This window comes from Brachyhypopomus gauderio, chromosome 18 (genome assembly GCF_052324685.1).
Source record: "Brachyhypopomus gauderio isolate BG-103 chromosome 18, BGAUD_0.2, whole genome shotgun sequence".
NCBI classification, from domain to species: Eukaryota; Metazoa; Chordata; class Actinopteri; order Gymnotiformes; family Hypopomidae; genus Brachyhypopomus; species Brachyhypopomus gauderio.
In genome coordinates, this window is record NC_135228.1 from 13,399,493 (window position 1) to 13,426,815 (window position 27,323).

Below are 27,323 nucleotides of genomic sequence, written 5' to 3' on the forward strand. Positions count from 1 at the left end.
TCCAGGAAATTCCTCCAGGCGCGGGGCTGGGACTTGGCCGTCTGTCTGTTATTGGAAAAGCTGACGGGGGGAGGAGGGGTGTCGGGCTTGTGTGTGTGGGGGGAGGGGGGGGGGGGTGAAGTTAGAGCGACTGCCTGGAGTCCGTCAGAGTCAGAGAAAGAGCGGGTGAGAGTGAGCGCAAGGCCTCATGCAGTGATTTAGAGGAGCTTCAGTCTTGTTTTATCTGCCTGACACACCCTGACTACTACAGCTTGGGCATTCGTGCTGGGGATTATAAGGGGAGAGAACTGAGCAGGATGGTAAGTTTCTGGTCCCCGGGTCTTGCCGCTGATTTTGTGTGTGTTTGCTGGCTTTACTGGGCATGCGTGGCTCGGCAGGAGGGAAACTGGTCTGGGTCTTCCTAATTCTGCTGCTTCTTTGTCCCGGGGGGTTGGACAGAAGTGCTGCTGTTACTAGTCCAGTCAGCTGTTGTTTACGTGGCTGTTGGGCTTTTCTCTTTGTTTCCCACTTCTTCTGCCACTTGGACTGGTTTATTTTAGGTGTGCACTGTGATCTCAGGGATAGAGTATGATATTTAATTTCAAACCATGGGGGTGGGGACTCCCCATGCCAAAGGTTCTGGCGGATGCAATACAGAAGGTTTAAGAGTTTTTTCTCCCCACCCCCAGTTTCCTTCCTACTTTATTCTCTCTCTCTTTCTCTCTTTCTCACTCTCTCAGAGTCCAGTAGCTGTTGTTTCTTCACTTCACCTCCTCCCTGCGTCTGGTTTCAATTACTGTGACCCTCTGGGATATGTTGCTATAAATAAGTAACAGTGGAGTTTGCTGTAAAAAGATCGCAGCGTTATCGTTGGGGTGTGGGGCGGAGGAGGTCGCTGATGGGAAGGATCACTCTTTTTCATTCGTGTTCCACCAGCTACAAGGCAGAGTCGTGGGCCGTAAGAGAGGCAGCGATCGCGGGCTTGTGCCGGTGCCAGCTGTTGGTTTGTTGCTGTTGTGATTTGCTGGGACATGGTGAGCTTTTCAATGGGAAGGGTGGATAAAGTTCTCGGAGGGGGGAGGGGGATATTCCCTAGCTGGAGCATGAGCTCCACAGCTGACGGAGGTTATGAGGCCTCCTGCCTCAGAAGCACGTCTCAGCCCTGGGCCTAAACACAGCTATTAGCTGCTGAAGAGCGGAACTGGCCTTGAATTCATTTCTAGGGCCATTCATTGTCTGCATTTTGCCAGAGGGTTGTGGCTCAAGAACTTTCAAAGGTGCAAAAGTAAAGTGAAGGCGAAGTTCTCAAAATATGAACACCTTAAAGAAAGTGGCAACCACATGCTTTCAAGAACCAGCTATTCTCAGTTTTGCTTTTTGGCCTTGCTTTGCTTAAAAACAGAAGTACTTCTCTTATTTCCTCCACTATGTAGAAAGTTTCTTGTCCACTTCTTGTTGACTGTGTAAAGTACCTAAACTGCATAGACATGCTCACATATAGCCTGTGACTGCATCATCCTCCTCCTTTGAGTCAGATTTGCTTGCTCAGCAAGTCTGAGGAGTCCTAGTAAAAAAAAAGATGGTTGTATGGAACACTGGTATGTAAGAAGAAGCCCACTTCAGAAGAACTGCACCTCCTCATCTGTTTACAATCAAGCACGCTGGAGCACTGGTGCTGTCTCTAGCTGGAGGGAAGAGAGGCAAAAAGTAAGAAGAAGAGATTTACTGTGATTCTCTTTTTTGGAACTGCACAGTGAGGAATGCTTTTATGCTCCTCTGTAGATCATAATGGTGTCTGGCCATGGTGTTTTTGCACAATGGAGGAGCAAGTCATGAATGGATCTGACTGGCATGGTATATTTGATGGTGTTTGTTATCAAGTACCTGTACCTCAGGGGTTGATGCATACCTCAGGGGTTGACACCCCGCACCCACGGAGATCCACTGACGCAGACGCATAAATACACACCCAAAAGGAGGGGTCGGGGACCTCAACGTGACAAATACATTTGACAAAATATCAAAATATATATTACAAAGCACAAATATGTTCATTCAAAAGAGGTAACTTTAGCTTTAATTATTATATTTTTTCCCATTTTTGTGCAAGTTTGCCATTATCTTATCAATATACAGTTTTACCTGAACATCCATCCATCCATTATCTGAACCACTTAATCCTGCTAGTCGGGGTCACGGGGGGGCTGGAGCCAATCCCAGCATCTCCGGGCGAAGGCAGGGTACACCATGGGCAGGTCGCCAGTCCACCGCATGGCCAACACACACGCACGCACTCACACCTACGGGCAATTTAGAGTGATCTATCAACCTAACACGCATGTCTTTGGACTGTGGGAGGAAACCGGAGTACCCAGAGGAAACCCACGCAGGCACAGGGAGAACATGCAAACTCCACACAGAGCAGCCCAGACTGAGAATTGAACCCAGACCACCTTGCTGTGAGGCGACAGTGCTAACCACCACACCACCATGCCACCACCTCAGAAGATCTATTACAAAATTGTCAAATGGCTTATAATGATATCAACAAAATAAAAATATCAACTGAATATGCCACATGAAAACAAACAGAGAGGTTTTGTCACAGAAGAAAAATAAGCCATTGAGGTTTTAGTGATGCTAAACCACGATGAAACTCGCTATGACAGCGATGAAGGACAGTCAGGTTCAGCTAGCGATGCCTCCTGGGTTCATGTTAGCTCTGCCTCTGACTACTTAGATACACAATTAGTCACACATTATTTTGCACTATAAAATAAGTTATCTAAGCACGTCAAAACTCTTCAGTATGTTCAAGATGCTTAGGTTGATACAGCTGGCCAAATATGTAGCTAGGCTTTTTTATCAGTAAATAAATAATGATCAACATTTATTTTTTTAGTAGGCATTTTATGACCTACTTTAACATCAGAAATGCATGATTTAAAATTTCTGTACTGTTATACTATAAATAAATACAAAGGTAAAAAAGACCACTTTGGCCATTCTACTAATTATAGAATCCAGAACTAGTGATAAAAAAATAATTATTACAGATTTATTAATTGTGGAGTGCACAAGGGATCACTTAGGGACCCTTTTTTATTTTTCATACAGTATGTTCCTTTCTGGTGTCCAAATGCATGTCATTCAGTTCACAAACACAAAACACTTATGTCCATTGAGAGTCCATATTCATTTTCTGCCAACATATTTCCACGCACAATAGGGCTGTTCTTGGTATTTAACATGGCAAAATAATCACTTTTTCAATTGCAGAATGCCACAAGAGTTTATTTCAGGACCCTTTAAAATTTTTGCATACATACAGTTAGTCGTCCAAAATCACTCTCCGCAAATACAAAATGCGTCTCAACTGAGACTCTCTGCAATGTTTTCATAAACAGGGTTGTACTTTTGCTAGTGTTTCCTTTACCCTGGGACTGACTTGCTCATTTGAACATACAGAATTTGTTTGACCCCAATACTTTTATTCCACCACTTTCCTGCAGTAGTTCTCCCTTGAGGACAGGGAGCAGTCTCCTTCCCCATATCTCACAGTAAATAAAGTAAATCTCTTTCACCCCATGATGACATACTTATGCAAAAATGCCTTTTCCCTCCCACTGTTTGTGGTGTCAAGTCACCGCACCGTGGCTCCTCATGTAGCACAGAGAAAAATGTTTCAGCCCGAGCGAAAATTCAAAGATCAGGAACACCTATATCAGCTCAACATTTCGAAGATGGCACTCGAGTTATAGTCGCACTTAAGTCGTCTACAGAAACTTCACACTTGACTTGAAACCTGTCCCTAATGACTCTCGACTATATATATATATATATATATATATATATATATATATATATATATATATATATATATATATATATATATATATCATGCATAGTCTATGTCGTATTGTATGCTTCTGTGTAAGGTAAGTTTAGGTACACAAAGCTGAGGGAAAATAATGGGGAAAAATGCTTGGTATGTAACTGTGCGAGCCTGGAGCTCTTCCAGTGAGCTGCCAATAATGTGACGTAAGCACGGTGCCAGGGAAGTGGGCTAAGCCGTGAGCAGGTGTTTCATTTGCTGCAGATTTTTGACAGGCCCTGTGTTTCTTGGAGTCATTGCTAAAGAATCACCCTACCCGGAGAGCCCCGGCTCCCTGGCCTGCCAGATGTGCCACTGGAACAAAAAGCGCAGGAGACGCGTGTTGTAAGAGCGAGACTTAGCCTCAAGTCCTCCGCTGTGGTATTCTAGGCAGCAGCCTCAAAATAGCTGGAGGATACAGGCGAGATGGTGTGATGCACAAACGCCATTGTTAGCTTTCCAGCGCCTTGAGTCAAGGGCACCGTAGAACGGCTTCTGCATTTGGGAAGCGTATAATAAATAAATCACAGCATGGGCGCGGTATGACGTTACCCACTTATGAAAGAATGATGGGCTGTGGGTTGTTCCTGCATAGGTATTACTGTCTATATTAGTACAGCTCAGGTTGTCATGGCTTCTTTAAATTATTATATTTACCCATGGTGGTGCAAGGGAGTGGAATTTGATGGAGGAGTTTCCATACAGAGCTGCCACCCAGAGGGGATACAGACCTTTCAGACGCATATATGCATGGACTCGTAGATGTCTTCTCTAAAATCCATAGACAACACGCTTATTAATACAAGTCAGTGATATAAAGGTCAGCAATTAAGGTTCTTTTTTTTAAGTTACGGTTTTGGCTCACAATAGGGTATGATAATTTTGGATCCCCAGTGTCTTATGATTGGTTCAGTCATTTAAGCATTAGGCTACAGCATTTTGTATAAAGCTGTCATAAGGTTTTAGTGCTTGATCCTTAAGGTTATGGCCTGTTATGTACCTCACTATCTGACATTAGCTCAAATGTTACAAGGCCTTTGTACGGGAACTTGCCTGTCTGACTTCACCGTGTCGCCCGCTCCAGCCGACTCAAATCAGAAGTGCCGTAATAGTTCCAGGTTAGGCTGCAGAGAATCCACTAACCTCTTCCTGCTCTGCATTCAGCAGATCATATTTTCCCTTTTGTCTCATCCTCTCTGGTGGTAGCCGGAGGAGAAGAAAGGCTGCTGCAGGGTTTTGCACTGAATATGTCAACATGCCATAAAAATCTGTTAGCTATCTCTGCTCATGAAGAACACTTCAGCGCCAATAGTTCCTGCTAATGGCATGCAGTTTGTTCTGTAGAACTATAGGCTATATAATACGGACATCAAAACCAGGATGCTTTAGTTTAAATGGAACCGAGGTTGCATCAAGAACACCGCGCAGTCTGGAAAATTATAATGATCCTCCACATTTGGATAAAATGTATCCCCCGTTGGCAGTGACTGTTTGACTGTGGTGTAATGTTCACAGATCGATGGGCCTTGATCTTTCCCTGCAAGTCACTCTGACTTTATTTCTCCTCCTGCTCCCTTTTACTGTACAGCCTTAACAATTCAGGTTTTGGATCCTGACAAGGGTAGAGCAGAGAAGAACGCTGAGGTTCCCAGGTGATAACCTTGCCATCCCTACCTCTCCCATGAGATGTAGCAAGGTTTAATTTCCCATGACCTGCCCTTCAGCAGTTGACGTCTTTTGGCACTCCTCTTTTCCAGCCTTTCTTATCCTTGACTCCTGATCGTCTGAATCCGTTTCAGAGCTGCTTAAAGAGCATAACCATTTTGTGTCTCGCTAGCATTTTGTTGACTAGCATTTTTGACTGAACTGCCTCTTTAAGGCTGCAGGCCACAGCCCCCAAACATCCTAATTACAGCAAGCTTTGTGTAACCTCTTCATTTCTTTGCCTTCTTCCATTTTCTCCCTAGGTTTTGTTTTGGTGTCTTAATTTGGAGTGCATGTTTTATTTCGCTTGTGACTACGAGTGCCAGCCATTGTTTTTCAACTTGGTAGGGATGCTCTGTGGTGATGAAATGGGCCTGTTAGATGGTTCACACTCTCTTGGACTGTTGCACTGACTGAAGTAGCAGAAAAATTGAAGAATACTTCAGGACTGCATATATATAGCCTCTGTTTTACAGTGCTGCTCGAATACTTAAACACAGCATATGCAAAAAGTTTTTCTTTAATGAAATATTACATCTGGGGTTAGAACGGTTTACTTTTATATTTTGATCATTTTGCTGCCAGTTACATCTTGCATACTCCATTATGTGGTTTATGCAACATGTAATTAGATGCAAAAAGATCGTTTGTATGTCGTATATCTACGTAGTGGCAGTGGTGACTCAACACCCACAACAGCATCTGTCGATCTAGGATTTTGGAGGGATGTTGACTTGCTGTATTATGAGAAGAGTCCAGATCATAATATCTGTTCACTGTAGCCTTCCTCACATGGCTTTAAAAGCAGTCTGAACCGTGGGTCACTCAGGGAGGTGTCTAACAGGGCTACTCACCACAGTTCCATCTCCTTATACAGAACAACCTTAAGCATTGAGTAATAGCCCTATTATGTTTAAATATTATAGTTAAAAAAGTAGATGATGACTAATTAAGACCAAGTCTAATATTGCACAAATCAATGTCATGCATAATACATCTGGGAAGATAATAATTTTTGTGCTTATGCTACTGCATGTAAACTTCTGTGTGAGGGGAGGTGGGGGGTGGTGTGATAGCAGAAAAAAATAACTTGCTTATTAGACCTGTACACATTGTCTTGTTTGTCAGTGTACTAGCACTGCACGGTTGAGTTTCGGTGATATTACACACAAGTTCAGAGGAGCGGGATGCTCTGTGTGTTCAGCTCATTAGATCTGAACCAACGCCGTTTGAATGCATAACCCAGAGGCGGCTGCGTTTCGCTTTTGTTTTCAGATGGCAAAATCTCACGTGAAATGGCACAGAGCCCAAAAAAGCCCCTCTCTTATTTTAGAGAGCAGAACTTACTCAGCTGTGAAGAGCACTCATCCCCGTGCAGTTAAAAGTGGAATGCCAGAGTTTGCCTCCCCCCCACAGAGAACCATTAGCAAATGAATTATGTTGTTTTTCATCAATGAGTCCCATTAGTCATTCCACAACTCTCATTAATGCTAAATCTATGGGCGGCTGTATGAGACTCATCATGTGGACGACTGTATGGAAGCTGTTATGGCAAGCGACTAAGCAATAGATGACTAAGCAAATGACTATAGGGGACACATTAATTTTGATGTGCATAGTTTTTTAAGGCCATACACTTGGTCTGCAATTATCTCTGTAGGGAAGACAATGAGGCTTTCAGTGAAAGCTTAAGTCTGCCTCTGACTCATTGTAAGGTCCAGATGAAAGCACTATATAGAAGCTGTTGGGTCAATAGTCATTATTTGCCAATGTAATTATTAGTTTAAGATGTCATAGCTTTTTAACACATAATCCCATTCTAAAAAGTAGAGGAACATGAATATAATACAGGTGTATGTGCTCAAATTGGGATTTGAGCATATAAGTTTCATCTCTACATATTGCCTGAAGTTTCTGCAAGTATATGGGGTTTGACACCAGCTTTCTCTTGGCTGTGTCTAATTCTGTAGCACGCAGGTTCTCCACACACAGTTTCCAGGGCGTAGACACCTGGTATATCCACTCATCTGCCATGTTTGTAACATTTTCCATTGGCTTTTGACAAGGGCTCCTCTTTTCCCTTTCCTCTTAGCTGAAAGGGCCAAAGAACCATATTCTTTTCACCGACATCATGAGCAACACACTCGGGCCGCCGCCCTTAAATGTGATGGCGGTATATTGTTCCTGATGGTTGCCGTTCGAGGCAGTGCATTCTGGGACATGCGCGTGTACAGTAGCAGCTGTTTTGTCCTGTGGGTGCAGCTGCAGTGCTGTGCAATTCGTTGGCAGCTCACACCGATTTGCACTAATGTGACGGACCGTGCGCTTAAAATGCAGCGACCCTTACAGTCTGAAGCATGATAATGACCAAGCGGAGGATGTTAAAAGCAATGATACGGAGAAGGCGAATAATCACGGAGTTTTTCACTGTGCACTCTTTTGCTTTGCAGTATTCTCGGAGCTGTCCGGACTCATTTGTTTCAGTTAGCACTGAATGTGCGGTTGTCAAGTGCGATTGGCTGTGCTGCCGCAGCTCCGGCCTCCCGGAGCTGTAAACTGTAAATTGTATTTTGGCCCTGAGTTATTAGGCTATTATTATGGCATTGAAATGTACAACACCTTCTGCCATTCTCAACCAGATGATTAGAGTCCAAGTTAAATGCCAGGCATCAGTGGCAGAGGGCCAGAGAAAGTGAGATTCCCAGGACGGAGTTGAGTTATGTATCAAAGTCATTCGGTTTTGATTCCTGCCTGAAGCCGTTGGTCAACATAACCTGATCACATGACATATGCTGATCACATGACTGTGTAGACCAGTGTTGGAGATGGGAGCTGGGTAGGCCATTATTGGTTTGTCCGATTGACACGGGCTTTTGTGTTCTCCTCTGCAGATGACCCAAGAACAGTGCACTCATAGGAACAATGTCCAGAACACAGAGAAACCGCAAGTGTACAAAGTGGGCATCTATGGCTGGCGGAAACGTTGCCTTTACTTCTTCGTCCTCCTCCTCATGATCCTCATTCTGGTCAACCTCGCGCTCACCATCTGGATTCTAAAGGTCATGAACTTCACCATAGTAAGTGCCGCCTTCCTCTCCCTGCCCCGCACCCCTCCAGACCTCATGAACTTCGCTACCACACAGGAAACATTGATTCTTTAACTGACTGGAGGGAGAGGGAAATAATGGCTTCTCTCACCACGGGGGTCCTCCAATCACGGCTTGGTAATCGCGGGCCGTGGCTAGGCAGAAAGCGGCTTTCATTTCTCTCATTTGGCTCACAGTGGTCAGCCTGCTCCCAGCATTAACGCTGGACTGCCTCCGCTTCGACTCACCGAGGTCCCAGCGGTTGTGCTTCCTTTCCCACCTCCTGTGTGACTACTGACCATCTGGACCTGCTTCTGTTAGGCTCTGGGTCTTTGTTTAATTGGCGGAAACTCCCCCAGTTAGGCAAAAATAGTTAAGGGTCAGATTATCCAGCCTCTGAAGGGAGGAATTTCTCAAATATGTTGTCTCATGCTGTTGGGTGTGAAGTTTCAGAGTAGTTTCTCATTGCAGAGCTTTTTTGGCTAGTTTCTGTTTTCAGTAGTCTATCTTGTGTGGGTTTCTACTGGATACTTAGTCCAGGAAAAAAACTGTGATTTTGGCCATAGCAGACACTTCTAACACACATGTAATTTAACAAAAATGTAGATTCTTTTTGACTGGAACTTCTGTTGATTGCATAAATAGGGAATATGTCTCTTTTAGCTATAGTCTACCTTACCATTAAGTCAAGGACCAGAAGTCACAGATGAGATGAAGCTCATTTTCATAAAATAGACCTATGCATTGAGGCTAGCTTGTAATGGACACCGTTTATATGCCCTTTGATTAAAGCACAAGCAACATTTGTGTAGGAGTCTTAAGTTTCAAATTTGGCACTGCTACCCGAGTTAGACACACACTGGCATCTGTATGTACACAACCGTCCTCGTGAGGACGCATCAGATGGCACATGGTGTCTTAAAACGCCCAGAGCTATATTTTCCATCAGAGAATTGTGGTACTCTGGTACCAAAAACAAAAACGTGCTATACTCTGAGCCATACTTCAGGCTGGTTCTTTGGCTGCACACCATACCTTATTATAAGACTAAAGACTGCAAAGACCCTTAAGGTGTTATTAAGAGCTTTCAGTCCCTAGAACTACAGTTAATTTTGAAGAATGATGGCCCCACATAATTAAACAATGTTATACACAGTAGATATGAACTGTCTTGATGTGAACTGTATATTGTGATGCTGTTAATAGATTAGTTACATGCTCAAAATATTTACCAGTTACTTGTAATGAATTGTCATGGGATTGCTTTACTCATAACTTCATGGAAAAGTAATGCAATTACTCGTTATTTGTAGGCTACATCATAAAACCTATACAGTTATACTTGAATCAAATCTACAAGCAAATCTGTACCAACTGCAAAATACTAAAGTGGCACACAATAGTCCTTTCAGTAGTTTATTTAGGAACAAAAAAAAAAAAAAACAGCAGTAAACATGGAACCATTTTAAATGAAACGTCACTATATTTGATGTTACTATACCAGATATTCTCTAAACAAGTCCAGTTGGTCTGAACATAACTAATATATTAATGCAATAAAAAACCATAGGCCAATAAAACTTTTGCAACTCTTGGACATAACTTACACTTCATGATGGTATTTTCAGCTTTGTGGGAAAAACAAATTCGAAAGAATGACAATCTCTCCATTTATGGAAACATCAAGTCTTGTCCTCCTCTGCCACTGTAGCCTAACTGTGTTTGTGTTGCCCTTGTCACATTCACAGTCACATGACACATAGTGTAGTCAGCTGTGGCAGGGCGTGGGTGCCTGTGCAAAAATCTACATTGTGAAACCAGCAACAGCAATGACCAACAACAGAGACAGGAGAACACCGTATAAATATCCAGGCCAATTAAGGAAAAGGAGATACAGGTGAAATCAATAAGGGTGGGGATTCACAAGACAGGAGACAAGAGCAGAGAAAGAAACCAAAACAAAACCTAATGGCGCAACAACGCTAAAGAGGGAACTGTAACAGTTACAGTTTTTATTTTACCTTTGTAACTGTAATGTGATAAGATTTCTAACTGTAAGGCATTAAATCACTTTGTTACAGAGACAAGTACTTGCATTACTGTAACATTACTTTGGAACATTATACTTCATTGTAACGTGTAAGATGAATTCTCTGAGGACAGACAACATGTATTTCAACTGGATAAATATTACTAGTTCCACAGACGGTCTCTCAAGAACCATCTATAAATACTAGTGTTCTTCCTTAGCAAGAAGACTTCTCTGACCTCGATGTATACCAGTGTATGACCCCAGAATACCTTGACTGTTGGCTAAATGTTACTGTGTAAACAGTGGCTACTGCTAACCAAACAAAAGAAAACACAAGCTAGAAGTATCCCCCAACATACTGTACCAGTGTCGCAGTCACTACGTGGCACAACAACAGCTTGGTTTATACGCTAATAATAATTATCCATTTCTAGTAAGGGTACAGCAAGCTTCCCTAGGGTTAGAGCAGAGGTCTTACAAAACAAGACTTGACAGACCAGACTTCATCGTACAGCAGAAGTCTGGAATCTACAGATTCTGGCATGCAACGCTACCAGTAAAAACAACATTCTTAGTTAAGCAGTGCAAGATGTGTATGGCAGCTATGCAGGTCTGACACTTCCCTGTAACGTGGGTTAAAAGTCTTGCTAGTTTTGATATGAGAAGCCGTCAGGCTGCTTTGAAAAGGAACAGGCATGAAAGGTAGCAGGTGCACGGGGGAGCCGTGGAGATCAGGGCGGGGGAATGCACAGATGCAGACGAGCAGCTGGAGGTCTTTTTTCCCAGACTCATGTCACCTGAAATTGCCTGCTAACCCATCGGTGTGGGCCGACGTGTCAAAGCTGTGGAAGGGGTGGAATAGTGAAGGTCCCCTAATACCCGGAGACGATGACACGGCGGTACCGAGCCGACGCAGGCTTCATAGGGACACGGAGCTCAAGGACAATGCTGTCCACTTCCTCATGCGTGCTTGACCATAACATAATATTCACATAATGACAGGATGGGTTCAAATCTTTATAAATCTTTGTTTCATTTGCTTTTGTAAACTTGGTTGAGTGAGTGTGTGTGTATACAATTAATGTAGGCTATATTGTGTATTATATACACACTACCACAGTTTAAAGAGATATTACAGACTAATTGCACTCACCGGCCACTTTTATTAGGTACACCTTTCCAGGTGCTCATTAATGCAAATGTCGAATCAGCCAATCACATGGCAGCAACTCATGGCCAAGACAATCTGCTACAGTTCAAACCGAGCATCAGAATGGGAAGAATGGTAATTTAAGTGACTTTGAACGTGGCGTGGTTTTTTGTGTCAGACAGGCTGGTCTGAGTATTTCAGAAACTGCGGATCTACTGGGATTTTCATGCACAACCATCTCTAGGGTTTATGGAGAATGGTCCGAAAAATATCCAGTAAGCGGCATTTCTGTGGGCGCAAATGCCTTGATTCCAGAGGACAGAGGAGATTGGCCAGACTGGTTTAAGCTGATAGAACAGCAACAGTAACTCAAATAACCAATCGTAACAACTGAGGCATGCAGAAGAGCATCTCTGAATGCACCACACATTAAACCTTGAGGTGGATGGGCTACAGCAGCAGAAGACCATACCGGGTACCACTCCTGTCAGCTAAGAACAGGAAACTGAGGCTACAATTCACACAAGCTCACCAAAATTGGACAATAGAAGATTGAAAAAACGTTGGCTGGTCTGATAAGTCTCGATTTCTGCTGTGACATTTGGATGGTAGGGTCAGAATTAGGCTTCAATAACATGAAAGCATGAATGCATCCTGCCTTGTAACAATGGCTTAGGTTGGTAGTGGTGGTGCTGCAGTGGTGTGGGGGATATTTTCCTGGCACGTTTTGGGCCCATTAGTACCAATTGAGCATTGTGTCAACACCACAGCCTACCTGAGTATTGTTGCTGACCATGTCCATCCCTTTATGACCACAGTGTACCCATCTTCAGATGGCTCCTTCCAGCAGGATAACGCGCCATGTCATAAATTCGCGAATCATCTCAGACTGGTTTCTTAAACACGACAATGAGTCCACTGTACTCGAATGACCTCCACAGTCACCAGATCTCAATCCAACAGAGCACCTTTGGGATGAGGTGAAATGGGAGATTTGCATCATGGATGTGCAGCCAACAAATTTGCTGCAACTGCGTGATGCTATCATGTCAATATGGACCAGACTCTCTGAGGAATGTTTCCAGTACCTTGTTGAATCTATGCCACGAAGGATTAAAGCAGTTCTGAAGGCAAAAGGGGGACCAACCCGGTGCTAGCAAAGTGTACCTAATAAAGTGGCTGGTGAGTGTATATTAATTAAGTTTCTTAAACTAAGGACCCATTAGTTAGTGCTGTAAAAACAGGTTTAACACATATGAAGTGCATATTTTGTAGAACATTCTTGTGTTTTCTTGAGAAAGTCTTTGAAAATGAACCTTAAGAAGCACAATTCAACCTGGGTTTATTACTGGCTGAAACATTGTGAATAAGAAGCACCAATCTTACATGTAGTGTGTAGGTATTAGCATGAAAAGTAAAAGCCTGAAGAAGCATGTGTATGTATGTATGTGTGTGTGTGTGTGTGTGTGTGTGTGTATATATATATAGTGATGAAATGACTGTTTTTCCTCTGCATTTGCTACAAGGTAGTGTTCATGATAAACAGTCAGCCTGAAGTCATGTTGGAGACGGGTTTGGAGTAGGCTTCCAGTTTCTGGCAGCTCTATTTATATCAATAAGAGAACTGTTAGCTTGTGCTGTCTGCTCTCATTCAAGTACCACCTCCTTGATACCCTCACAGGCCATTATGGAAATGTATGTCACAAGCAGCTCGGCGGCTGCGGAAGAATCCCACTAGCAGCTTGTCACAAAGGCTTTGTGTAAGCCATGGGTCAAGTGTGAATTCGAGTCAGCAGATCACACACTCAGTCATGCACACACCCATCTATGCACATGCATGTGCACATGCGCACACACACCAGCAGCACTCGGGGACCAGTGCAAGCTTCACATCTCAGTTAATAGAACTCCTTGGGGGTTGTGACTGTGATGAGTGTTCTAAGCCTTCCAAGTGACATCACCGAGGGATGGTTTTTGGTGGCCTTCGGAGAATAGAGACTCTCCAGAAGGATTTAGCAAGGTTTCAGAGGTCTGGACAGCGGAGGCAGTGCTCGTGGGATATCACAGGGCACCGAGGTGAGGGCGGGAACTAAATGGCCTGTGCGCAGGTGGTGAACACTTAGCTCACTTCTTTCTGAATGGAGTGGCTGATGTCTGTAGGGGAGGCTTTCAAATGAATATTTGATTTGCATATCTGTTTTTCACGTATTTTCACATATCTTGGTTTTGGCAAATGCCAGGATTATGTTTAAATGACCACAATCACATTTCAAGCATATGATCCGGTGCGGATACTACCTCATTGTATGTGGAGGGTTGAATGCTGATTGGTAAAGTGACATCTCAAAAAATGACCAATAAAACAATGGTGGTAAACAATGGGTACGACTCTGGTGCTGCCAGTTTCCCGTCCTACAAGGATGAACCCAGCTATGTTCTGAACGTAGATGTACTCTATGTAGTGGCTCAAGTTAACAAGTTTGAACCTCGTGCAGAAAGATACAAGCTAGCTTGTAGCAAGAACATCACCTGACACATGACCTGAAAAATATAGGATAGGACAGAACTGAAAATATGCTGTCCTCAAAATATGGAGCAGGAAACGCTTTTGAAAGGACCCGGCAATCGTAGGAAGGGACAGAGCAGTGCGGGAGTGAATTTGCTGTCCTGTGTCATAATACAGTACCCACAGAAGAGGTGGAGGAGTGTGTGTACTAGAACTTGGAGAAGTTGTGACAACCATATAAAACTTGACGTGCCATCGCAAAAGGGAGTAAAGGGGAAAAAAACTGTGCAGGTCTGTGCAGGGACCTATTTTTGTAGGAAGGATGTCCATGATGGATCCTCCATGGGTGTATTGAGGGGGACACCTAGCTAGCTGGCTCCTCCTGCCTCTGACCCTGTTTGTTCTCTGGCCTTCTCAATCTCTCTTGTGCCACTGTACTCATTTCATCAAGAGGAGTCTAGCAAGATGAGATACACCCCCACGCAAACCACAAATGTCAATGCCCTCAAATCAAAATACACTCTCACAGCCAATAGAACCAGTCAGTATCTCTGGATCTCTCCTGTAACTGCGGAATTGAGTTATGTCAGATCAAACTTTCTGTTGTTCTTGTATTTTCGGATTGTAAGCCTTTTTTTTTGTATTCAATGTTTATGTACCTAGAAGGGCAGCTCAGTAAACCAGCCGAGACTTCGCTACTCAGATTTCATTTTCGCTCTCTTGCTACAGGCATTCAATCAAGATGACTCATCTGTGTTATGTCGAGGAATCCGGCACATGATAGAAAGTTATTGATTAAGGGTTCCTGGACAGAAGAACAGAATGAAGCACAAAGGCTGACTTGGTTTCTAGTACAGGGACCGCAAAGGCACACTGCTGACCCTGTGAACCGATTGCAAAGCTGTAACTAACTCTACATTCATCTCCACTGACCTCAGGTCAGCCTACTGTGTGTTGTCTGTCAGCCCTCACAAGAAAACAAAGGTTCTTACAGCATCTTTTAAAAACAGAACATTTACATGATATGGCTACTCAGTTCTCTTTTGACTAATGACTTTTACTAAGAAGAACAGTTACAAGAAGCTCTCCCGAAATAAACATTTACATCACTTGGATATAGACCTATTTTCAAGGCAGATACTGTAAATTTTGTTAATACAAAGCACTTTAAAACATAATAACAGATACAAATGTGGTGAGAACTGGTTAGTTTGACTGTTGGCTGGCTTGGTTTTTGTTTGGTTGTTTACTGGTTTAGTTTTTGGATTCCAACTCGAGTCATTTGTGTCGAAGGTGAATCAGTTATAGAAAGTGCAATACAAAAATAGTAAGGCATTAATAAGTTATAACAAGTCTTACCTGGAGTACTCTTCAGTGGAGACTCCTGAGAAGTATTTCTGGGACTACATTATTTCAGATGCATAAGCATGGTCTGTGCATTCTAGAAGACCAGGTTGTCTAAATATGGGCTCCGGGCCAGGCTTCCCTATTCATGATCTGGGCCTGGAAGAGCCTGCAGACTAATGGGGCGAGAGACTGGAGCCCAGGGCTCCTGCCGAGTGCCTGCCCAGACTGGTGGCTCTCGTCTGGGATGCGCGTCACTGCTCTGCAGGGACTGATCTACGACCCCTGGATGCTTCAGTGTCGCTCCATCAAAGGGCAGTGATGGAGCATGGCCTCCTTGTCCAGCTAGGAAATTGAATTTGCTCCCGCCCGGAACAGCCCGCAGTGTAACCACTCGAAACTTGCTGTTACTGTGTTCGTGAGAGCTGCTCCCCTGGCACAGATTGCTCTTGTTAAGGCTCTGGGCCAAACCCTTGTTCTGCCAGTGTCAAGGTTCAATGGGACAAGACCAAAGCAGGAAGAAATTGTTTCTGGGCCAGATTTGCCCTTGGGGTTTTACTTGTTAAGATAAGACTGCCAATGAGAACACCTGTCTCGTGATAGCACCTAGCGGAGAGGCTACTACTTTTACCCAGCGTTTACTGCGTCTTTAACTGTTTTTTTTCCCCCCAAACATGCTGGCAATGCTGGGTTCTTGCGAAAGAAAAATAATTTAATACACAAGGAAGGTTACATCTTGTTACTTCCATTACTGGTGCTGACCATGCCCCAAATGGCGCGCCTGGTGATGTGTGCAGGGCGGGGGAGGGGCCAGAGTCAGGAACACGCACCATTACAAGAAGCAGGAACTATGTTGAACTGGAAAACTACAGCATCTGTTCAGTGGGGCATTTTTTTTGTGGGGAGGGGGGTGCTGCTCTGCAAATGCATACATTTACATGCGCAAAGCACTGCTGCGCCAGTCTAGGAGATTTGTTTGCCTGTTTTAATTATGTTATCAGTAGGAGTGAGGAACAAAAAGTGGTGTCTGCTCATTCGGTATCAAGGCACCAGGTGTACTCACTGTTGGAAGTGGAATCTGTGTACTTTCTACGATGAGAGAAACAATTGCTTAAGGCAACAGCACAAACAGAAGAAGAAAAATTTAGGTGCCTTTAACTGAATGTGATTTGTTTCTCTGCTGTTTTGGTTACCTGGGGATCAGCGGACGAGAGAGCTGCAGAAAAGCGCGGGGGAGGTAGCGGGCCAAATGGACTTAGTATTGTGCAGAACGATTGTGTGCTCATGCAGACCGAGGGCTTTGTATTGCACAAATTGGCCCGATTTGCATCCAAACAGCCGGGCCACCAGCTTGTTCGATTCGCTGCTTGCTTAATTTGCAGATTTTTATGATGTGCGTGTGACTATGAAACTCTCAACTGAGCAGCGGTCCAGAAAAGGTCAGGGAGGCAGAGCAAAATGGAGGTGTAGCAGAGACCCCCCAACAAACGACCTGGCGGGAGGGATGGCAGTGGGGCAGACAGGTGGACCACAATGGCCCTGGGTACATCATTGTGGTTGTTTGCAGCCAAGTGCTACATCGACTATTTGAGGGCGGGTAGGTGGGCTCATGGTGGGGAGGAGGGGTGGGGGGTTGCTGGGGGTGCGTAGCCAGTGTCAAGGATGTTTGCTGTAATGGGTGGGGGGGGGCCAGCTGTGGTGGAGATAAACATGTATTCCCCTGGGGAAGGCCTGGCAGACCACACCATCTGCTTAGTTATGACAGTCAGCAGTTTGGGCTGTAATGTTCTGAGAGTTGAAGACGGTGGGAGGGGCGTGGCAGTAAATACAAGGATACTCAATGAATCTATCCACATATATATATATATATATATATATATATATATATATATATATATATATATATATATAGAGAGAGAGAGAGAGAGAGAGAGAGAGAGAGAGAGAGAGATCATGTAGAGATGTGCAAGTGGTGTCCTACACTGAAAGGTCTGCTTCTGCTCCTCGGTGCTGAAACTCTACTCACATCGTTAGAGCCTTCCGCGCTCAGCTGTGGAACTCTCTGCAATATCAAGCAATAAAGCATACTTGGGCCCGCAGTCCTGAATTATCCTAATAAAACTGAATGATCTGATACAACACAGCAATTTCATTAAATCCCATGGGGCTCTTAAGTTGCCAACACACCTTGTCAAGACAGAATACCATTATAATCACAGATCTTTTAAAGATTGCAGTTAATACAGAATACAGTTTTTTTTTTATAAACATAGCCATTGAAGAAGTTAATAACTGTCAGCATCACATACAGGCGTTTTCAGGAGAAAAAGAGGAAGAAAAATGTGATGTACTTTCCACTTTTAAAAAGCATTACACATTCTTAAAGTACTAGTGGTATCAAGTAGGCTACATCTTTCAGGTGTGCAGAGGGACTAAACCAAACTTACTGAAGAGGGGTTTATGCCTTTTAAAGATCCACTTCTCTTTGACCACAGAATCCACTTCAGTTCCAACAATGGCTCCTGGCACTTTTTTTTTTTTGTCAAAAAGCCCATTTTGACAAGCAGTCTTTTTGTCTGAATATTTTTTTCTCTTGAGATGTATAAAAAAAAACTTTAACCATACTATTCTATCAATACCTGGCCCACATCTTACCACAGGCATGAACACAATGGATTTTAGGTCCAAAAAGATTAGGTTTGATGCGTCTTTTCATGGTTGCGCTTCTCTCTGGGTTCCTGTTCGCATCAACACTGAGGAACTTCACATCCCTCCACATCAGCACGTCATTTCCAGCGATACAGAAACTTTGCGCAACCGCGTCCTCCTAAGACCCACCGCAAGTTTAATTTCCCAGGTGTTCAGTTTGGGAAAATATCTTGCAGGGCTAAGAGCCTGGGAGAATATCGGGGGCCCCGAGCCCCGCCTGTGTGGCACTGAAGCTCATCGGAAAGCACGTTCTGCGGGTGAAGCCGATTGTGGTCTTGGCAGCAAATTACCCAGTGTGCATTTGATTAAAGCGGGATGATACCCCATTTCTCTAAGCTACCCCCCCGCAGATTAGACGGTGCTTGACGATGTTAAAGGCATCGGAGATGTCAGGAAACGCGATTCTTATTGAACCCGCGGCCTTCGCCCGGCTGGGAGGCTGTTCGCTGGAGTGGGGAAGAGGAGCACTTCCTACATCCCAGTATTGGCCCGGTATGCAAATTGCAAGGCCTCCAGCTGCTCAGTCAGCTGCTGTTTTAAATGCACCAGAATAGTCCATCCGAATAACTTCGTGCGAGAGGTGAGGGTGGCTGGCGGCCTGTCCGAGGCGTGAGGAAGGAGTTCTCAGCGACCGACTCAAGCTATTTGAAACACTGCAGGTTTAAAATTAGAGCGATACATTAAATAGAATAGGCAGTAGAGTGTTGGCCCTAATGAAATTACGGCCGGCTCCAGCACCTTATTAGTATTTATGTCCTTCATCTATCACCACTTATTCAATGGCTACAGTAAAAAACCCTTCGCTCCAAAAACCTTCGCTCCAAAACCTTCAGTGTATGTGCGTGGTCAGCAACGCCTCCACCCTGCGACTTGACCCTATTACAAAGTTAACGGGCCTTGATTGCTCCGACAGCTGTGCTCAGGCGGTTCTGAGGGTTCTGAGGCTGTCATCCTTGGAATGACGAAAGGCTCCGGAAGGGTCCGGAAGGGTCCGGAAGGCTGACGCAATTGCGATGCTCCTTTATTTTATTTTTTTTCTTCTGTCCCGTCGTGTGCTTCAATTAGCAGGCAGTGCCTTTTGGCACGTCGTGGCTCTCTGTGGACAAACATAAATGCAGAGGGCAAAGCACGCCGCCCTTTGTTCCTCGAAGAATACCCTGCCATTGATCAAGGCTTTGTTTTTGCCCGTGAAAAAGACGAAAGAGAGAGAGAGGGAGAGAAATATAATGCATAATGAAAGGGAGAAAACGGCAGAGTAGAAGCTGGGTTAGGTCAGAACGCCTTTGAAATCCGGATCAAAGCCAGAGCTGGACTCCCGGTAGACGTGACGGTTAACCCCTCCATGTTAAGAGCGAGTAGGGGGTGTGGCCTACACCCTGCAGGTGTCTGAAGGTAGGGATCGAGTTGGGAGCCCGTGCCAGTGTGTGTAAATACAAACCGCCGTCAAACAACATGCATGGGAACTGCACTAAAATGAATAGTTACACATTCACAGGGATGCAAGGGTACGAAGTTGTCCTGACTCCAATGCCGGAAGCATGAGAACTTCATTAATTCAGGCAATTATGAAAATCACTCATAATCCATAACTGGGGTCAGAGCTTTGGATTCATAAGCAGGGAGAATAATCATAGGCAAATAGTAGTACTTAAAATCAGGCATGATAATGTCAAAACTGGAAAGGTTTAGGGAGCAGAAAATCACTATAATGCATTAGGGGCCCTGTACATATACACAGACTGGTGTGATGTAGCAGGACACGTGGGAGGAGGTACCAGAGTTCAGCAGTGCAGGTTCCAGATCGGAGCTGAGAGTCGGTGACATTTAGGAATGTTTTCTTCAAAAGCACCCAGCCGGAGACAGCGACTTCAGTTGGATTTTTATGAACAACCCAGACATGTTTAAGACCTCGTAGTCTAGTGAAATGCATCATTTAAATGCTGATTCACTGCAAGGGAACTCAGACAACCCAGAGGGACATATCGCCATGACACACTTGGGCAAAAATGCACTATGCACTTGATAAAAAAAAAAAAAAAAACCAACACAGAAAAAAAGACTGCCTGACAGTGTGTGACATGAATCGTAGGCCATTGAGGACCAGTGAGAGCAGGTGACGTGTTTGAGAGCTGAAGTGAACAGCTGCCCTCACGCAAGAGGTCCCGCGGACGTGCACGAAACGACGAGCGCGTCTGCGTTTGCGTGGCACAGGTGTGCGGTGCCACTGCCTCACAGTTCCCACAGTTCCTCCTGGAGCTTCGAGGGCGGGGCTTAAGGCACGCTGCATGCGAACACACCCGGGAGGGCTGATACATGAAAGGATAAAGGCCTGCTTGTTTGTCATTTCGCTCTACAACCTGTATCTGTACATGTATATACCATATCGTTTGTATTTCTGTGACACGGGTACCTTATACTCGATTGTGTCCTGTTCTCAAGATGCTGCTATGCATTGATCCCCCAAGATAAATTGCTGTTTGAAGATGAATTCATAATAAAATGTTTCTTTTTTTTTTTTTTTTTTTTTTTTGCAGTCCCCCAAAGCCCTTTATAGTAGTTTAAACTGGGGCGTCAAAGATGGCCACCGTAGAATAGCATAAAATCCAGTTTTTTGAAAGCGTGAAATGTATCTGGCTTCAAGTTGCGTTTGTATTATGGAGAGCTGAAATGAGCTCGTCCTCCTCTCAACATTTGCGTGCGAATGCGGAGAAGCACACGCAGAACCAGCAGAGAGCAGCGATCAGAGCCATCAGAGGATTTCCACGATCGTTTATCAATCTGTTTGTCCTGCTCACAAGGCCATTTCACTACAGGAGAGGCTTCAGTGCTGTGAGATCTTGCTCTCGTCGCTGAAGATGGAAAGAACTCCTCAGAAGCTCCTGCGGGTCGGATCAAGCATTACGCATCACGCGAGATGGCTTCAGATGTCTCCATCACTTTGAAAACTTTGTGATCTTGCTTTCCCTTTAATTACCATTACTATCTGCGCTAAGTCAATGGAGTTCACTGAAGTCTGTTTACGAAAATGCTTTTATTTGGTTCCTGCTGCCTGAAAGTATTCCGCGCCTTTAATTGCAGAGTAAACATTGCACTGTAAGACCCTGACAGCTCAAGGAAAGCTATTCAACCTCTGGCCTGAAAATTCCACAGCTCATCTATGGCCAAGAATAACTAGAATAAAGGTTATTATATTTTGCATTTTTCTTTTTCCATAACAAAAGGTCATCCAACAACTAATGGGTACCTAATCTCTACAAATACAAGTTCACAGTACAACTAAGCAGGTGAGATTTGTTATCAGCCAGCTGGTCGAGTTTCAAGTTTGAATTTCCATTAAAAATATGTTTTTGCTTTAATCCCAGTGGGGGAAGATCAAAAAGAAGGTGGATAATCCGAGTTCTACCCTAAGCTCTTATCAGTGATGATTACCACTCCCACGATCATTATGGATTTAATGTATGCACAGATTACCAAGCAGAAACAAATGGCTTTTGAATATTTCATATATATTTTCGTCTACGTGCAGACATTTACATCTGGGGTGCAGTGAACGTGTGTGAGGAAGTACATCATCTCTGTCTGCAACTCCACTCCCAGCCAGCCTAGCTGTACATGCTGTCTTCCTAAACAACACAGGGAGAACTTTGACACTCTTAACTCGACTGCTACTCATTTGTGCCACTGTCTTTGTTTGCAAAACTTTACCCAGAAATAGAGAGGTGACACCATGGCTGTTCTTTGGAACACAAGTTTTTTGCTTGGCAAAGACACTCGAGGTGCTTCTATAAAGGGGGGGGGGGGGGGGTTAAACCCTTCAGCCATTTTCCTGCGCGACAGAATCTATTAAGGCCCTGGAGCAGCCACTTCCCTTTGAAGTTGTTCCTTGGAAACAAGGCCATTCAATCTCCTTCCGCTCACATTCAATAAAGCAGCACATGACAGGGGCTTGGTGGTGGTGCTGAGAGGGGGAACGTAAATTTACTGAGTGCCGATTTTTTATAGAGCCCACATCAGCTGTCCTAGATGCAGAGAAGAACAAAGAGCTTATTGTAAAAGTTTTTTGAGAGTGCATGTTCCGGACGGCATGGACTCGATCACACACTGGTCCCGTCTTCATCCTCTGAGGAAGACGATGTGTGCATCATGAGCCACTGTCCTTGGCTACCGACCGGGGTAAAGCACTGCGCCTTGTCACCAGACCTGCCAATGTGTGTCTGCAAGCTGACCGGCCAATCAGCGACCTGCCGGCATTGTGGGAGGGGCTCCCTGAGGCACCGGTCATAATGAGCTTCGGATATTATGTCTTCTTATGATGGAAATGTTATGGTATATACATGCCACAGCAGATCGAAACAACTGACAAGAAATCTAGGTCTGCTAATCAGGTTATTTTTACGCTCAGTTAACCTTAAGACATCCTGATTAAGATGTTTACATGATACCTTCCATAGCTGGATTATGGCCTTGGTTCAATTAGGCCATATTAACATGCATATTAAATGCATATGTTGGGAAAGCATACAAAGTGACTAACGCTAACCGAATTGAAGCAGTGCTGATGTTGTCGACGACGTGAAGTGCCACGTCTCACAGATTTAAGTCGGCTTTGATTTCAGAAGGTGCTGATAACTGCAGAGAACGCACAGGCATGTTCGGCATGGCGCCAGCGATCTGCGCGTGATATTCCAGCTCCCCGCACACTTCAGCTTTGTCTGCTGTTATATGGAGGTAGATCGATGCTGCTGTCATCAGCACATCAGTCTCTGAACAAGCGTGGCGTACGGCGTTCCTCATGTCAGAAGCGTTTGTCTGATCAGAGTAACCTCGAGAGGAGAACGAAGCCTGGACCATATTCTTACGCTCACTCGAAGAAAATTCCAACCAAACAAAAAACAACTTTAGTCAAACGCATCTTTTCTGGTGTCAAGGTAGCTGTGACAAGATGCTATTGCTCTTTGGTTCATCCAATGGTTAAAAGGAAGGCTACTGCGAAACAAACCTCATTTGCATGTTTTAGATAAGCCACCCTTGACAGGATGTCATTGTCGGTTTTTTTCTTTTTTTTTTTTTTTTTTACACAATTAAGTAGCCAAGCGCCGCGCTTGCCGTCGCCATTAGGCTGGGTAAGACTCAAGGGGAGCACTTGACATGATGTGACCTCCACTAATGTCCACCCCTGCTCCAGCGGCTGCGTTGTGCACACGCTGCCTACGCTCTCTGCACACATATCAGTCACTGTTCAGGGCCTGGTTGTCTCCGCAGTCCTATAGGAGGCCCAGGGCCGTTCAGCACAGTCCAGGCCGGTATGAAGTTAATAGGAAATCCATAAGTACTGACAGTGATGGCTGGTGAAGGCATGCGGCGGGTGGTGTCACGGGGCCCCGGCTGGTCTGTCCGGGGCCTGCTCCGATGACACGCCCCTGCCATGTGTGTTGGTCTGGCTAATGAAACACGATGGCCGCCCTCCCCAACGCTGCTCCCTCCTCCTTTGCCCATCTCATTCCCCGGGCAAGGCAAGGGCACGTTCGCATGACGGATCACCTGCCGGCAGCTTGGCCGAGTTCGGAGAGCGGGATCAGATCCTGAGACGGGTCATCAGACATTCTGAAATGCAATTCCGCCGATAGCCATCGGTGTGAGAAAACACAGGTGTTGCGGCATTTTGGCTGTCGCCTGTTGGCCCAGGTGTTTCTTTGAGCGTGTTACTTCAGTCGTGGGGAGTCGAGTCGTTTTGAAAAGGCTTTTAGCACCACGGGAAAATGTGAGAGGTCAGCACAAGTTGACAAAGATGTTTACAATAAATTTTCTCTAGATTGTTGTCAGTGAGTTTTAAATTAGTTTGAAATTCATTATATTTATGACTGGTAATTACACAAAGTCAACAAGTTTATTTTGAACTATATTATTAATATTATTTCTTTGTCACTCAACTGGATGAGTCATTTTTCCTCATCACATATAGCTATACATCAACAAATGATCTCTCATTTCATCTTAGGGTTGATTCAATTAAAAATAATGCCTATAGAAGGTTTTAGAAGAAACCTTTTCTAATTCACAGAAACCCTGCCATAACCTCCACAGTTAGCTGCATACCACACACATTTTCTCAGTTCAGTGATAAGATGTGGTTTTGTATTATTTATCATCAAAACCCCTCTCACTGATAGATTACATACGAAGAGACTGTGAGACATTGGTATGCTAATTGATTTTGTAATCCCTGGCTAAATTTGAATGCTCCTCCATAATCTCTGTGCCTGAGAATCAGACTGAATTCATTCTGTTGGAACCATAAGCAGCTCCAGTGGGGGGAGAAGCCACTCGCTAAGACTTTGCTTCTCTTTAAAATCAGAAAAGTGTTCCATTCTTGTAAGCGAACACTCTGTGTAGATGGCATTTCATATCAAATGTCGCATTTAATATCAAATGTGAATGTTAGAAGATCGAATAAGATGCCGTAGCCAATAAAGCGTCCCACTCTGTGCTCCTGAAGTCAGCTTTAGACGGCTAACAGCTGTGGTGGCGTCACAAAAGTGATCCCAGCCCGATCTGGCAGCTTGTGTTCCTCCCATCAGACCAGAACTGCAAGCCTAACACAGATACACCTACACACTAAGGTCCCTGTCAGTTTCAGGTGCTTCCTTTTTTCTTGGGTGCTTGAAGACGTGTCAGTACATCTGAATCGCAGTGCAGAGCCGTAGTTGAATGACAGAGTTGGTGCATTGTTGGTAGTTGAATGGCGACTGTTAAAGACCATACAATGTCCAAGGACCAATGTCTGGGTTTTTTTTAAGTGAAGATTCAGCACAGTCTGCAGTCTCAATACTGCAAACAAAGCACACGCTGGAGACATGGTGATCCCAGTGGAAAAGACACACTGATCCCAGAGGAATCCTTGAGAAACATTCACTCATCACCCACTTCATTAGAAATGCCTCCTCGTAGATCTAGAGATTATACCGCTTTTTTCACCAATGTGTTTTACTGGTTGCCTCAAATCGCCACGATATTGGCAACACTGATGTGCATGATACACACATGTCGACGGTCATCACCTCAGCAAACTCAGCAGTGCTCCTGTTATCATGGTCAAGCAGTGACTAATAAACTGTGATTTCAGAACAGGCATGATGGTTGGATGAGGTCATGGAAAACTCGGGAGTGAGATTTGGATGCTTTGGTCTGCACACGCTCGCTTTTCACCGAGTGCTAATTTCTGTTGAACATTCAGTTCCGAATTAATAAAACCTGCTGTCAGAATGATCACGTCCCGCACAGCACACAGCGCTGCGGGAGCACGTTTCCTTCTTCAGAAACGGGGATCGCCAACGTATTTTATTGTTTGCATGACATATGGCGCTAATGCATTTTGTTCTCATTTGCATATGAGGTCTGTAATTCATAATGGAACAGCGCTCTGTGAAAAACTCCACCTGAAACTGCCCTGCGGTGCTACTCAGAAGCCGGATTGTATCTTTTCTCTAATAATGTTTGGTTACACAACATACAGGTCATCAACACAATTCTGCATGCACGCCCATTTAGCTAATTGGCACATTTATATAAAATACATATTTCCGGTATGCTGGGGTGAGCGTGATGATGATAAACTTTGCAACTGCAAATGTAGCAGTAAGTGGAGAGAGAGGTTACTTCCTTGAGCAGGATCTCAGAGTGCCATGAACGAAATGCAAATGTAGGCATTAGAGAGGAAGAAACTATAAACGGATATCGACTGAGGAGAGATGCAGTTTTGCTGCTCCGCCATGATTTGGAAGAAGCATTCAGTGCAACAATGCAGGCCCCAATCTTGGTGGAAATTTCACACACTGTTTTATATCTCTTTGCCATGGGCTCATTAATATGTATGGACTCATTTTCATGTTGATTTTGATTGGTTTTCACCTTGGGCACAGGTGAATCTACTGCAGCAGTGCGTTGACACCCATGTGCTAATTATTGCCATGGTAACTTTATGAATAGGAATTAAATACTGTGTGGCACATTGTGTGTGGCGTAGCACGGCTGCTGTCAAGTTTTATGAATCTGGCCCTTGGTCTCTGCCCATTATGCTGTGGTTTAATAGAGTAGTTGAATACATTACCGCAGTTGCAAATATTTGCTAATGTCAAGCTTTCGCCTTGCACGCAAGTCCCTATGCCTCCCCGTCCGTGTCAGAACCACGCTGATTCTGTGTTTATACCCAAGGGTGTATAAGGCACACGATATGATTGGTTCTGAAAATATGAATTAAGCCACACCCTTTTATTTACCTGACCCTTGCTCATACCACATGACTCCTCCAGCATGAAACGAAAACGGCACATCCTTTGGCCACACCCTCGTGGCTTTATATGCGATGAGGTAACGCTATGGTTAAGACATGTGACATGAAACCAGGGCCCAGATTGTCATAGAGGATGAGCTATCGGTAGGGTAGGGCAGGATGCCCTTTTCACTGCCTGTCCAAAAAGACACAGGCATGACTTATCACGTTTTTGTTCCCCTCCTGGAGTCCAAAATTGCCTTATATTATTGTACTGATGCCTTTTTCCTCCCAGGAGGCAAAGCTGGGGAACTGAAGCACGTGTTGTCTCAGAGAAGAGCCCCTATTCCCCCTCCCCTGACACTGGTATTCACGAGTCTGGGACACACACACACACACACACACACACACACACACATAATGACAGCATTCCCTTCTGACTAGTGCATGCTGGGATGCAGCGTTTCAGACCCGAGCCCCAGCGACACGACAGGACTCGCAGAGCAGATATATGCTCCGGAGACCTCGTCTCGGGGGTGGGGGCCCTCGTGTGAGCATCGACAAGCGCCAAGTCACAGCATGAGGAAGAGGATGAGGAAGAGGAGGAGGATGCTACACAGCTGCACTGAAAATGCACACCAGTCCTTTCCCTCGTGTCGGGGCCAGGGAT

The 27,323-nt window shown here is 44.6% G+C and overlaps 1 protein-coding gene across 4 annotated transcripts in view; it reads left to right on the forward strand.

Moving 5' to 3' along the window:
- The window catches only part of sgcd (sarcoglycan, delta (dystrophin-associated glycoprotein)), a 152,499-nt gene that overhangs the window by 88,725 nt on the left and 36,451 nt on the right, over positions 1–27,323 (forward strand). For 3 of the 4 annotated variants that reach the window (XM_076979509.1, XM_076979510.1, XM_076979507.1), the window contains exon 2: positions 8,449–8,634. In XM_076979509.1, coding sequence (XP_076835624.1) covers positions 8,449–8,634 — 186 coding nt within the window. Of the gene's footprint in view, positions 1–120; positions 300–8,448; positions 8,635–27,323 lie in introns of those variants that run through there. The other variant, XM_076979508.1, reaches the window with a different exon arrangement.